The sequence below is a fragment of the Octopus bimaculoides genome, chromosome 23 (assembly GCF_046866305.1).
Source record: "Octopus bimaculoides isolate indiv1 chromosome 23, ASM4686630v1, whole genome shotgun sequence".
NCBI lineage: Eukaryota > Metazoa > Mollusca > Cephalopoda > Octopoda > Octopodidae > Octopus > Octopus bimaculoides.
Genome location: NC_142950.1, coordinates 22096436 through 22111244, shown reverse-complemented (window position 1 = coordinate 22111244; position 14809 = coordinate 22096436). Strand labels below are relative to the sequence as shown.

Sequence of the window (14809 nt, the reverse complement as noted above, 5' to 3'; positions counted from 1 at the left end):
ACACCAAATTGCACATACACCCACTCATAATGGGCTTCTTTCAGTTTCCATCTACCAGATCCACTCACAAGACTCTAATTTGATTGAAGCTATGGTGGAAGTGTAACAGAAGACACTTGCCCAAGATGCCACACAGTGGGACTGAACCCTGTGCCATGTTATTGGGAAGCAAGCTTCTTATCTGTTTGTGTGTGTGTGTGTGTGCATGCGCGTCAGTATGTATTGATGTGTATATGTCTATCTAGACATGTATTAAGCGTGTGTTGCGTGTGCATAGATACAAGCTCACACACCTGTGTAGCAGGTGACTAGATAGGTTTAAAATATTAATAAACTTTAATTAAATTTACCATAAATAATTAACAGACAGAAATGTTTAATTAGACTTTCTGCTATTTGATGACATTTGGGACAACTTGTGTGTGTCTGTGTATGTTTTTATATATGTATATATTTCTGTGTGTGTGTCTGTCTATGTGCGTATATATGCATGTACCTGTATGTGTGTGTATATGCATGTTTAGATATAATCACTTATGCATACACATACATACATACCACATGTACATACATACATGTATAGATACATAAACACATACACACTGTATGGAAGTGAAATATGGGCACTGAATGCAGAAGACGTGCAAAGACTAGAGGGGGATGAAGTTAGTATGTTCTGATGGATGTGTAATGTTAGTGGGCATGTATGGCAAAGTGTTAAAGCATTGAGAGAAAAATTAAGCATCAGAGGAATCAGATATAATGAGTAAGAGAGAAGACTGTGCTGGTGTGGTCATGTGATGTGGATGTATGAGAACAGCTGCATCAAGAAGTGCCAGTTGCTCAAAGTGGATAGAGATTATGGAGAATGGAAACCTAGGAAGGTATGAGATGATGTATGGAAGGTGGACCTCAAGATGCTGAGCCTTATGAAGGAGATGATGAAGGACCAAGATGACTGGCAATTTGCTGTGCTTGAGCAGACCCATCCACAACAGCAGAGTTCTGTTTCTGCTTGTAAATCCATTCAAGCATTCCCTACATCTCATTCCCCTAACAGCCAGCCCTCCATCACTCTTCTGTAGCACTACTTGGTGGCTGAAATTATTTGAGGGAAGCATTGGCACATATTACTTCTGTTGCTTTACCGGTTACCTCTACCCTCTTGGAACCACTTCTTTCCCTTATCCCCACTATTCTTCCTTCCTCACCCACACTATTTTCCCTGATCACCTCCCATCTGTGTCTTGAGTTATCTCTCTTTCTCTGCTATACTCATTGTAACACCTCACATGCCTATTATTTTTCTGCACCCTCTCATATCCAGCATCATGCCACTCTTATGTACCCTAAATATCCCTCCTCACCACTACGTATCCCTCCTACACCTTGTCCTGAGCCACTTCTATCTCCCACACCATACCCTTCTCCCTACCAGTATTTCCCATCAGTTTCACCTCCACCCTTGTTCATTACTCAATACATTTACATCTACCCCCATCTCTCTCCTCACACTCTTATGAAACTACCCGCTTCTGATCACTTCTTATGTTCACCTTCTTGTACATTGAGACTTTGCTCTGGCACCCAGCTTCAACATCACTACCAGTTTTATCCTTATATAATGCAGAGTAGTCATGTATGTGTCCCCTAAAACAAGACACCTATGCTTGTCCCTCTATTATATTTTAACCTTTCAAAACCTGACATCAAGCCACCCCTCCCTTTCAAATACTCTCTCCACCCCACCCAGTGCTTAGCGATGGAGGTTTTTATCTTTTTCTCTGTTTTCTTTTTTGTTTTTTTTTTCTGTTTTGCAAATTACGTAGCAACCCTATTAGTGCTGGTGGCTTGAAAAAAGCACCCGGTACACACTGTAAAGTGAGGGGTACCCAGTTATAGAAACCATGCCAAACTGACTCTGGAGCTTGGTGCAGCCCCTGCAGCTTGCTGGATCCTGTCAATCTATCTAACCCATGCCAGCATGGAAAACAGATGTAAAATGTTGATGACAGTGGTGATACACACACACACACATATATTTATATATATATATATATATATATATATATATATATATATATATATATATATATATATACACACACACACACAAGATTTGTTGGAACCTAGGTATTTCAATGTGTAGAATGCTAGGAAAGGTCAGTTACTGAGCTTACAATGCCCAGAAACAAAGTTATCATTAGCTGGTTGTATGCTGTAAGTGTGCACATATTACACTTACAATCTGTCTGTATATAAGTATACATAGACAAATGTATATATACACACACCACGTAGGTACCCAATTCGTGCAAGCTGTAGATCCAACTCAGAGATTGATTCCCATTGCAGCACACACACACACACACACACACACACATACATGCATACATATGCATTTGAGAGGAGAAAATTATCGAGTGGAAGTTCTTCATTGATAATTAGTTGGTTAAAAGTTGAATGTCCCAAGAGACTTAACTGACAAGTAACATAAAACTTGTTTCACAACCACTGCATTCATTACTGTATACCGTTATTGTTACATTATTGTTGTTATTATTACTATTATTATTATTATTATTATTATTGTTATTATTATTATTATTATTATTGTTATTATTATTATTACTATTATTATTATTATTATTATTATTATTATTATTATTATTATTACTATTATTATTATTACTATTATTATTATTATTATCCTTATTATTATAATTATCTTCTTCCTCAGTTCTTATCGTTGTTGTTGTTGTTATCAAAGTTCTCATTTTACTTGGCTGTTTAATATTTATGGTGTCGCAATATACAGAGACTTGCACTGAATCAACTCCTTTCTCTCCCACATTTCTAACTCTGCCTCTCTCTCTTTTTCCTCCTCCTCCTCCTCCCTCCCTCCCTCTCTTTCTCCCGTTTCATCACCAACTTTCCATACCTCTTGCCAAGCTAAGAAACGCATAAATTTGAGAAATGTCTGTGTGTGTGTGTGTGTGTGTCTGTACACGCGCACATGCATGCGTGTGTGTGTGCATGCTTAAAAGTTAAGTTATAGAATCCTGTCCATCCTCTGTATGTATTGGTTCAGGAATGAGAAATGGTTGATGTAGTTGTTGTTGTTGTTGTCAGAAGTGGTGGTGGTGGTGGTGGTGGTGATGGTGGCTTATAATCTGATATCATTGGGAATTGTTGGAAAGGTTTCAAGCCATTACATCATCATCATCATCATCAGTCTTATGCTGTTATCTTCTTATCTTATTTCTCTTCCCCTCTCCCCCTGGCCCCACTGACATCCTTTCACATTTTTTTTTCTTGAAAACATCCAGTCTACCAGTCATTTGTAACGTGCATTGATCTGTCTGTCTATCTATCTATCTATCTATCTGTCTATCTGTCTATTTGTCTCTGTCTATCTCTCTCTCTCTATCTCTCTCTCTCTCTCTCTCTCTCTCTATCTATCTGTCTGTCTATCTATCTCTCTGTCTATCTGTCTCTGTCTGTCTATCTATCTATCTATCTATCTGTCTGTCTGTCTGTCTGTCTGTCTGTCTGTCTATCTATCTCTCTGTCTATCTCTCTGTCTATCTCTCCGTCTATCTGTCTCTCTGTCTATCTATCTATCTATCTGTCTGTCTGTCTGTCTGTCTATCTATATATCTATATCTATCTGTCTGTCTCTGTCTATCTATCTATCTATCTATCTATCTATCTATCTATCTATCTATCTCTCTGACTATCTATCTCTCTGTCTATCTGTCTCTGTCTATCTATCTCTCTGTCTATCTATCTCTCTGACTATCTATCTCTCTGTCTATCTGTCTCTGTCTATCTATCTCTCTGTCTATCTATTTCTCTGTCTATCTGTCTCTGTCTATCTATTTCTCTGTCTATCTATCTCTCTGTCTATCTTTCTGTCTAACTGTCTCTGTCTATCTATCTATCTATCTATCTGTCTGTCTGTCTGTCTCTATCTGTCTATCTATCCGTCCATCCATCCATCCATCCATCTATATCTATCTACCTGTTTATCTATATCTGTTTGTATATCTCTTTATCTATCTACCTATCTCTTTCTATCTATCTATCTATCTATCTATCTATCTAGATGTACCCTGTCCAATACTCTGGACTGTTTCTTTAATGTTGATTTTCTTGTAACTTAAGGGTATGCCCTGATGCCTTTTCAACACCCCCCCTCTTCTTTTCCAACTGGAGTAGCCATGTTTCTCCTCTACTGCAAGACTCTTGTTCCTGTCTCTTTATCATACTTCAACTCCTCATCACCTGGCATAAAGCCACCTTCTTCAATACTACAGCCTCTCAGTCAAGGAGAGTCTTGTTTTACATGTGACTTGGCAACTCCTAGAAAGTGCACAGTTACACTCTGTGAAGTGGTTGGCATCAGGAAGTGCATCCAGCTGTAGAAACCATGTGAAAGCAGCTACCAGAGCTCAACACAGCCCTGTGGCTTGCTGAATTCTGTCAAACTGTCCAACCTATGGCTAGGATGGGGAAATATATGTTAACCCATTACCTACCAGTGATCTCATATGAGCTCACTTAAAAATTACAAATTTCGTAATTATCTGTCAATATTTACACATATCTAAACTTTTTGCTATATCTACTAGGTATATTTCTCTGATATTCAAATGAGGTTTGCTAATTTTTCACCCAATATCTCACTTATTTCTATTTGAAATGTTATTTTTATCATTCCAGGGTGTATCTAAGGCTGTTTTATGCTAGAAATCAAAGTTTCAAAAATTCCAGTCAATATAATTATGGGAGGTAATAGGTTAAATGATTATGATGATGGTATACATATAATGTTTTGTTAAAGCTGAAAAGACTTAAACTGTTACTCAAGGTTTCAGGTAATAGATCATCAGACAGTTGTGAATGTTTAGAACAATGCATAGAATAGGGATATTAAATGATGGTGACGATGGAATGGGAATGAGAATTGTTGAGTTCTAAATATGTGAATATTTCTTTTTAATCTTCAGCTGAAATTGGTGACTTCTTAGAAGACGAATATTTAGATGAATCCTATTTGAGTCTCCATAAATTTGTGCCTCATCAATCTCCTGATCTCGATCTTAAGATTATGGAATATCACAGACAACACATGTGAGTGACTCTACTCTCTTTCTCCTGTTTAATGTTGTTTCATATTATGACACAGATGTAATATTGCTTGTCTTACATGAAGATTGTCTTTTTTGTTACTGTTGTATTACATACAAGTTTGATGTTACTTTTTTGTTTGATACAGGTCTGACACTGTTTGTCACATATGTAACATTGTTTGTGTTATGTAAAGATGATCTATGTTTTTTACTGTTGTATTCCATGAGTAATCTCTTTGATGGTACTTGTGACACTTGTAACATTGGTTACATAATGATTTCTTGATTGTGTAATTGTTAATTATTTGTACCACATCTTAAGTGTGGCACTAGATCAAAGGGTGGGAGAGTCGAGAGGGAGTCTATGTCTACTCATGACTATGTAAGCACCCAAATCAATTAGTGCAAACATGGTACATGTGACCAGGCCATATACTCCAAGTTCTGTTTAATGATGCTGTGTTACATAATGAAGAATTTCTTCTGTTGTTTAATGTAACTCTTTGTATCACACAACCATTTGATACCGACCAACCCACCCAGGTTTTAAAATGCCTTGAGTATGCCAAATGTTACAACCACATCCTTACACACTAGTATCTTCCAGTAGAAATTGAGGGCCTAAGGCATGGCAAGTGCATTTTATGAAGAGCTAAAACTCTCTTTTCTACTACAAACTAAAAACTGCCAGGATGTAATTTTGGATGAGATTTAGCTGCTGTTTCTAGCAGGTCGAGCAACCATTTAAAGCAGTGGTTCTCAGAACCCCATTATGGATCCCTTTGTTTACTATTTTATTCTTGTGGCCCCCTATAGCCATTCGATGTTTAAAAACTAATCTTAAAGATACTTCTTTCAGAATTCCCATTTTGCTATTCAATTCACTCATTCACTTCCATAGGATGAACTATAAATGTCAGGGAAAGAAACCTGGCTGTTTCTTGCAGTAAATACATCTAAAGCAAAACTTTTTGTGGACCCTTAAAATACTACCGTGGGTCCCCAGTTTACTGTTTTGTTAGTTTGGGTCCCAAAAAGTCATGTATGGACCCTGGTTGAGAACTATTGGTTTAGATGCTCCCTGCATTGATCTGCCACAAGATCTCATGAAACCTTGTGGCACACTTTATGCTAAATAATACATTTTTAGGTCTGTGTAACATTTTGCAACACTGTTACATCATCCTCACCTTTAGGTAAATTTCTCTTGTCACAAGTAACAGAGTTCTAGTTAATAACATTTTGTGCCACATGTGTATTTCTTTGTGTATGTGTATATCAAGGGCACAAGTTACATTGTGACGAATTTTGTATCAAACATATTAGAAAATTATTCTCTTTGCTTCATATTGTATCACATGTAAGTCACAAACCTCTGTCACTCATTATATCACTTGTGACAAGTACACACCAATGTAGCAAATATGTCTTTATAGTTTTACTTCTGTGTGACATGTAACTTATGAGTAGCCTTGTAGATGGTTTGTGTAACATGTAAGTAATGAGGTCTCTTTGTAACATTGTGTGTGCCTATGTGATGTATACACACACAAGTAACTCCATGTGTGACATGTAATAAATCAACATGTATCACAAACTCTCTCTCTATTTATTAATTTTTCTCTCTCTTTACTCTCTGTGTTTGTCTTTCTATCTCCTGTTGCTGTGTTCAGTGGCCAAGGTCCTTCGGAGGCTGACTTAAATTTATTAGATACAGCAAGGAAAGTAGAACAATATGGAATACGAAATTTTCCAGCGAAGGTGAGTTCTGAAGGAAATTTTAGAGTTTTTTCTTATAATTAATTAGGTTCCTTTTTATTCTTCTTGTTTGGTTTTTTTTTTTCTTCTTTTTTTGGTGGTAGGAGTGAGGAGATTTCAGAAACTTGATATTTAAATCATGGTATTGTTGCTGCTGCTGCTGCTGTTGTTGTAATTTCATTTCATTTCATTGCCACTTTCTTTTTTGATTACTTAAGTTTTTTTTTTTTTTGATAGCAGTTTTGAGTCTTTCTCATTATTGTGATAATAATAATAATAATGATGATGATGAGGAGGAGGAGGAGACTGGTAGTGATGTAAAGTACTTAAGCATTTGTCATCATCCTTCTCCTTCAATATTATTGCTGTTGTTATTGTCGTTGTCAATGGTACTGTCACCATCACGATCATCACCACCATCATCATCACCATCATCACCTTCATTGTCATTAATGCTGCTGACAATGTTATTGTCATCACAAGCATTGAGGATCGTTACTATCATCATCATCATCATCATCATTACCATTGTTACAACCATCGCCATTGTTGCTCCTATCTCTGTCATCATTGCCGGTACCATGAACAATGACCATTGTTTGTCGTCATCACTCTTTACACCACCACAAATATCACAGTTTATCATCATCATCATCATCATCATCATCATCGTCATCAACGAAGAGCTATAAATCTAGTCGGGGGGGGGGGAGATACCCAGACATGGATAAAACGGTTCTTACATCAACAACAGTCTCCTAACCATTCTTCTCCTAATCATCTTCAACTTTATTGCTGTTATTGTTGTCATTGTCCTTCTTGTTAATTCTACATAAATGCGCACACATTTTCACTTTCTGTTTTTCTTTCCTCTCCTTTCCTTTGTAACTCCTCTCTCTTCTCTCTATTCTGTCTCTTACTCTCTCATTCTCTGCCTTCTCTGTCTCAGCTCTCTCTGTCTAATCTCTGTTTTGCTACTCTGTCTCTCTCACTTTCTCTCTCTCTCTCACTTTCTCTCTCTCTCTCACTTTGTCTGTCTCTCTCACTTTGTCTGTCTCTCTCACTTTGTCTCTCTCTCTCCCCACAGGACCATGAAGGCGTTCATCTTAGTCTATCGGTAGCACACATGGGTATTGTTGTATTCCAAAACCTGACTAAAATCAACACATTTTCATGGGCCAAAATTAGAAAACTAAGTTTCAAACGCAAAAAATTTCTGATCAAGCTTCATCCTGAAAACTATGTAAGTATTCTTTCTTTCTTTTTTTTTGTGTTGTGGTTGTTGTTGTTGTTGTTGTTGTTGTTGCTGCTGCTGCTGCTGTTGTTGTTGTTGTTAAAGGCGGTGAGCTGGCAGAACTGTTACCATGCCAAGCAGAATGCTTAGCAGCCTCCCATCCATATTTACATTCTGAGTCACAAACTCCGCAGAAGTTGACTTTGACGTTCATCCTGTTTGGGGGTGGAGAGGGGTGATAAAATAAGTACCAGTTGAGTACTGGGGTTGATATAGATGACTTACTTAGCTCATTCCCCAAACCTGCTGGCCTTGTGTCAAAATTTGAAATCGTTATTATTCTTATTGGAGTCATTGCTGCCTTTTGTTATTTTGTTATTGTGTGTGTGTGAGCTGATCAAGCCACCTTTAGTGACACCATGTTTTACACATCCATTCACTGTCAACAATTCCCTTTTGCCTGCTGAGTGGATTGGAGCAATATGAAATAAAGTGTCTTGCTCAAGGATATAATGTTTCACCAGGAATTGAACTCACAGCCTTATGATCATGAGCCAAATACCCTGACCACTAAACCACACACTGATTAGTTATTCACATTATTTTCAATTAATCATGCCTCATATGTATGTATATAGATGCAAGCATGGTTCTGTGTGTGTGTGTGTGTGTGTAACTGGCTTCTTTCAATTTCCCTTCTATCAAATCCACTTGCACAGCTTTAGTCAGCTTGGTGTTATAATAGAAGACACTTGACCACCTTGGGCAGGTGTCATCTACTATAGCTTCGGGCCAACCAAGGCCTTGTGGGTGGATTTGGTGGACGGAAGCTGAAGGGGGTCCGTCGTATATATGCATGTATGTGTGTGTATATGTTTGTGTGTCTGTGTTTGTCCCCCCAACATCGCTTGACAACCGATGCTGGTGTCTTTACGTCTCCATAACTTAGTGGTTCGGCAAAAGAGACTGATAGAATAAGTACTAGGCTTACAAAGAATAAGTCCTAGGGTCAATTTGCTTGACTAAAGGTGGTGCCCCAGCATGGCCACAGTCAAATGACTGAAACAAGTAAAAGAGTAAAAGAGTGGGACTGAACTGGAAACCATATGATTCAGAAGAGCGCTCCTTATCCAAATAGCCTGGCTTTTATTTGCTTCCTTTTGTTGTTGCCAACATAAGAACACATGGTGGTGGCATGAGGAACAAAATCACTTGAACAGTAAGTTTCGACTGCTGCTTCTAGCAGGTCAAATATCCGCACAAAAGAGAAGGGCCAGTTGAGTGTGATATAGTTTTGAATTATTTATTGCTGTTTACTGATAATTGACAAATCCACAGCAACTGGTGTATGTTGGATGGTGAGAAAGGATTAACTAAACATGACTGCTCACACAGCAAAATGACAAATTACTTTTATAATAGGAACAAACATACATGCACAGTTTTCACTAACACACACACACACACACACACGCACACACACACACACACATGCACTCATACACACAGTCTCATACACTCACACTTAAACTCTCTCTCTTACTCACATGCATACATAGATGCAAGCACACCCTTTCACTCACAAATACACTCATATACACTCTGATTCTCTTTGACATACATGCACACACTCACACTCTTTCTCACTCATACACATACACACTCTCATTCTCTTAGACACACACACATGCACACACTCAGTATTCTGTATTTAAAACATTTCATGCTGCTACGAATTAATTTAGTCATAAACAAACATGGCTGAATTTGTTTCACAATCCCATGATTCCATGCTCATTCCTATTGGACAGCCATATTGAGGACACATGTCTTTCATTATGGCCTTGGGTCAACCAAAACAGTGTAAAAGACTATACAGCACCCTGCTATGTAGTCTATGGAAATGGCTCTCACATTAACCAGGTATTCCTTTAAAAAAATTTTAATTACTCCCCAGTTTTATTCATCGATGTAAAAACAAAATGGTTTGCATATATATATATATATATATATATCATCATAAATATACAGGGATTAGCAATTGAGTTGCTTCTCCAACACACTGAAAATTCAGAAATAGCAGTCAAAGAACTACTGATTCCAAACTACAAATTTTTCTCTAAAGCGGATGGCGATATTTATGGCCATAAATATCGCCATCCGCTTTAGAGAAAAATTTGTAGTTTGGAATCAGTAGTTCTTTGACTGCTATTTCTGAATTTTCAGTATGTTGGAGAAGCAACTCAATTGCTAATCCCTGTATATTTATGATGATAAATAGTTCTACCGATAAAGGTTTTTTTCATACTGAACTACTTGGCAAAATTGTTAATTATTAATTCTATTATTAATTGACGATTCTCTGCCCTTATTCTTGTATATATATATATATATATAAAACATAATTAAGGGATCAGCAACAGTTACTTTACCACATACCGAAGTTCAGAAATAGCAGCTAAGATGCTGAAACTCCAACAGATAGCATTACTTGTAACTCACAAAGGCAAAACAAGAAGAAAAAACAACGAAAACTAACCAGCCGTAGTTAATCATAGACGCGTTTCTGGCTTAGAAGCGATAAACTCTCCATTTCCTCATCAGTATGATATTCCAGTTGCAAATTCAACGATGCTAGCAATTGTGCATGCATGACCGAGTGAACATCATGCATCGGCACAACTCGAAACCATCTCCGAACCTACATAGGCCAGCCAGTCCATTATCCCTCCCCAAGAATTACCATGTGCGTCACAAGCAATACCGCAGAAAATCTGCGGTTTGCTATCAGGGAGTGAATAATTATTACAATTAAAAGGGTAAAGGTTTATTAATTTATTAATTAATAAATTAATAAATTGATAAACCTTTACCCTTTTAATTGTAATATATATATATATATATATATATATATATATATAGGAGAGTATTGTAGTTCGCTTGAAGCATTGTGTATTGTTTGTAAAGAATAAAAAAGTTTTGAATAGTACAACGATGCACTGTAATACAAAAAATGGACTATATACCTGTTGTAATTTAGTTATCCATAGTCCGATGATATTTCGGAATACAATTCCATACGTACAAGCATACACACAAACATACATACAGAAAGACAGACAGACGCACCTACATACATACACATACATATATAGATATGCAAATATATGCATGAGATGACATACAGAAATCAAAACATACAAATCTGCACGTACACATACATACATTCAAAAATATTCAGTTGCCATTGAAATTCCAATGAAGGAACCTTGGAAAACAGATTATAGCAGCGACTATCTGAAGAAGGAATTGTATTCCGAAATATCATCGGACTATAGATAGCTAAATTACAACAGATATATAGTCAATTTTTTGTATTATAGTGCATTGTTGTACCATTCAAAACTTTATATATATATATATATATATATATATATATATATATATATATATATATATATATATGCACACACACACACACACACACTCTCTCTCTCTCTCTCTCTTTCTCACACATATATGATGTGCTTCCATACAGTTTCTGTCTACCAAATCCATTCACAAAGCATTGATCAACCTAAAGCTTTTAGTAAAAGACACTCAGTTGCCACATGGTGAAATTGAATCCAAAAAACCACACAATGACACACCAAACTAGTTTTGCATTCTTTTTTCTTCACCTTAATTGTCTCTTATTCACCTTAATTGTCTCTTATTCACCTTAATTGTCTCTTATTCACCTTTGTCTTCATCTCTCTCTCTCTCTCTTTCTGTTTGCTCAGGGTTACTACAAGGATATAGTGGAATTCTTCTTTGAGAGTCGGAATGAATGCAAAGGATTCTGGAAGAAATGTATAGAACACCATGCATTCTTTCGATGCCACACAGTGAAAAAACTGCCACGGAATAAAACCCGTGTTGTGAGTCGAGGGTCGTCATATCGGTAAGTGACAATGACACTGAGGAGGTTGATTTAATTGCAGAATTTTTTTGTCATTTAATTACATATCACTTGATCATGTCCTCTGTTTCAGAATTGGTAGAACAGTTAAAAGCAAATACATTGGAAATATACATACATCCATACATACATGCATACACACAAACATACATACAGAAAGACAGACAGACAGACAGACAGACAGACCTACATACATACACATACATATATAGATATGCAAGTATATGCATGAGAAGACATACAGAAATCAAAGCATACAAATCTGCACATACACACACACATGCATACACAAACTCACATACATGATCCAAAGATGCTCAATATAGAAAACAGCTGTGCTGAAATGATTTGAGCTTACACTGCAAAGTCTTTAACAAAGACTAAGTCCAACAGAGAAAGTGATGCAGGTAAACACACTTGGGCTTGATATACACACACACATGTATATATATATATATATATATATATATATATATATATATAAGCAGCGCCCTTTTAATATCCACTTTTGCAAGTTTGCATGTGTCAGGCGGAATTTATTGAGAAAGGTTTTCTATAGTTGGATAGAATAAGTAACAAGCTTATATAAAAAGCAATGTGGTTGATTCGTTTGACTAAAATTCTTCGAGGTGATACTCCAGTATGGCCACGGTTTAAAGACAAACAAATAAAAGATAAAAGGTAAAGAGAGATTGGACTGAGCAAACATTCTTTGAGAAACTTGCCCAAGGTGCCATGCAGTGGGACTGAACCTGGAACCATGTGGTTGGGAAGCACACCTCTTGAATCACATAGCCATATATATTGGTTATGGTATATAACTGGTAAGAATGCTACCAACAATGTCATGCCAACTGATGCACTTAGGCTATGTTAATGACCCTTGAAGTATATTGACTTTCATGTGGCTTAGGGGGTGGTATACAAAGAAGTTGCTTGAAATGTTATGAAAAACATATCTGTTTTGGAGTAGAAAGAAGGGATCATGGACTGGTAAGCAATCGGTGAAGCATGCAAGTTGTGTATATATATATATATATATATATATATATATATATATATATATATATATATATATATATATATAATCATGATTGTCATCATTGAATGTTCGTTTTCCATGCTGGCATGAGTTAGACTGTTTGACCAGAGCTGGAGAGCTGCTCCAGGCTCCAGTTGTCTGTTTTCACTTCGTTTCTACTGATGGGTTTAAGAAATGCCAAACCATTCTACAGAGCATACTGGTTGTCTTTTTACATGTCACCAACCAGCACAGATGCCTTTTACGTTATATGTGTGTGTGTGTGTGTGTGTGTATACATACATATATCAAAAGAGGAGATTGGAAAAGATTTTGGTTATATTCCCAAAAATTTTCCAATCTCCTGTTTTGACATTTTGAATCTACAGAAAATATTTCCCAGTATTTTTCAACTCTTATGCATACTTCACATCTACATACAGATTTGGAATACTGGAATAAGCAGGTGTGCTTCAAGAGGACACACCTTGGATTTTAACCTTATTTACATGTGTGTGTTTATACACACACACAGATGTATAATAATAATAATAATAATAATAATGATAATACTTATAATGATAATACCAATAATCCTAGGATGGAATTTATAAACATTTAATGCATCGCTATGCACATTTCCAGAAATCACATAACTTTTAAGATCAGAGTCCATATTCCTGGAATGATTACAGTGTAGTCTGTAATAACTGTGAGCATCCAGTTGATTATCATCATCGATTCATTTCTTCAGGCGATACAACATTAGTGGATGGACTAAAGTGGGATGTTTATTCCTTCGTACCAGTATGAAGGTCAACTGAGTTACATATGTATATATATATATATATATATATATATATAAGAAGAAGTGAAAGGTATTAATAAATCCATGTAGCTATTTGTAACACACTTATGCTAAATGAATTTGATTAGCTATATTCAACCATCAGATACCAATAAATGTAAGTAGAATAAAAATCCAAGGTAATTGTTCATGCATGACAAGTTAATCCAAATATCACTTAGAAGAATTTCAAGAAATTCAGAGTATAAAACAACAAGAATAAGAATGGAGAAAATCATATCTTTAATTGGTGATTACACCATACATTACAGATGATTGTTTCTATTGTGCTAGAATATTTAGATACAGAAAAAGGTGTGTACAAAGTGTGTGTGTGTGTGTGTGTGATCACCATCATCATCCAACCCAAACTGGCATAGGGTGGATGGTTTGACAGGGTTTACCAAACCAGAGGCCTACCTCAAGCACCAGTATCTGCTTTGCCATGTCTTCTGTGCTGGATGCTCTTCCTAACACTAACCATTTTGCAGTGTGTACTGGGTGCCTTATACACGACACTAGCACTAGTGAAGTCAACAAGTAACTTGCAAGACTGGACTCCACAACTGGGGACTTTGTAGTATTGAAGGACTTGGTTTTATACCAGGTGATGAGAAGTTAAAATATGACAAAGGAACTGAAAGAGGTATCTTGTTGTAGAGGAGATACATAGCTGCCACGGTTGGAAAAGGAGGGAAGTTGGTGATGAAGAGATGTCAGAGGCATATCCTTGACTTACAGGGAGATGAACATCAGAGAACTGGTCCAGAGAATCGGACAGGGTGGATGGGGAAGTTTTTGATAAAAAAAAGGTCTCTGATTTAGGGTGTAGCTTCTTATTTCTTTATTGCCC

The 14809-nt window shown here is 36.6% G+C and overlaps 1 protein-coding gene across 2 annotated transcripts in view; it reads left to right on the top strand.

Annotated features, from left to right (window-relative positions):
- The window catches only part of LOC106867809 (FERM, ARHGEF and pleckstrin domain-containing protein 2), a 343165-nt gene that overhangs the window by 213168 nt on the left and 115188 nt on the right, over positions 1-14809 (top strand). For both annotated transcript variants that reach the window (XM_089340665.1, XM_089340664.1), the window contains exons 7-10: positions 5013-5136; positions 6809-6896; positions 7981-8136; positions 11910-12070. In XM_089340665.1, the coding sequence (XP_089196791.1) occupies positions 5013-5136; positions 6809-6896; positions 7981-8136; positions 11910-12070 (529 nt within the window). The remainder of the gene's footprint in view (positions 1-5012; positions 5137-6808; positions 6897-7980; positions 8137-11909; positions 12071-14809) is intronic.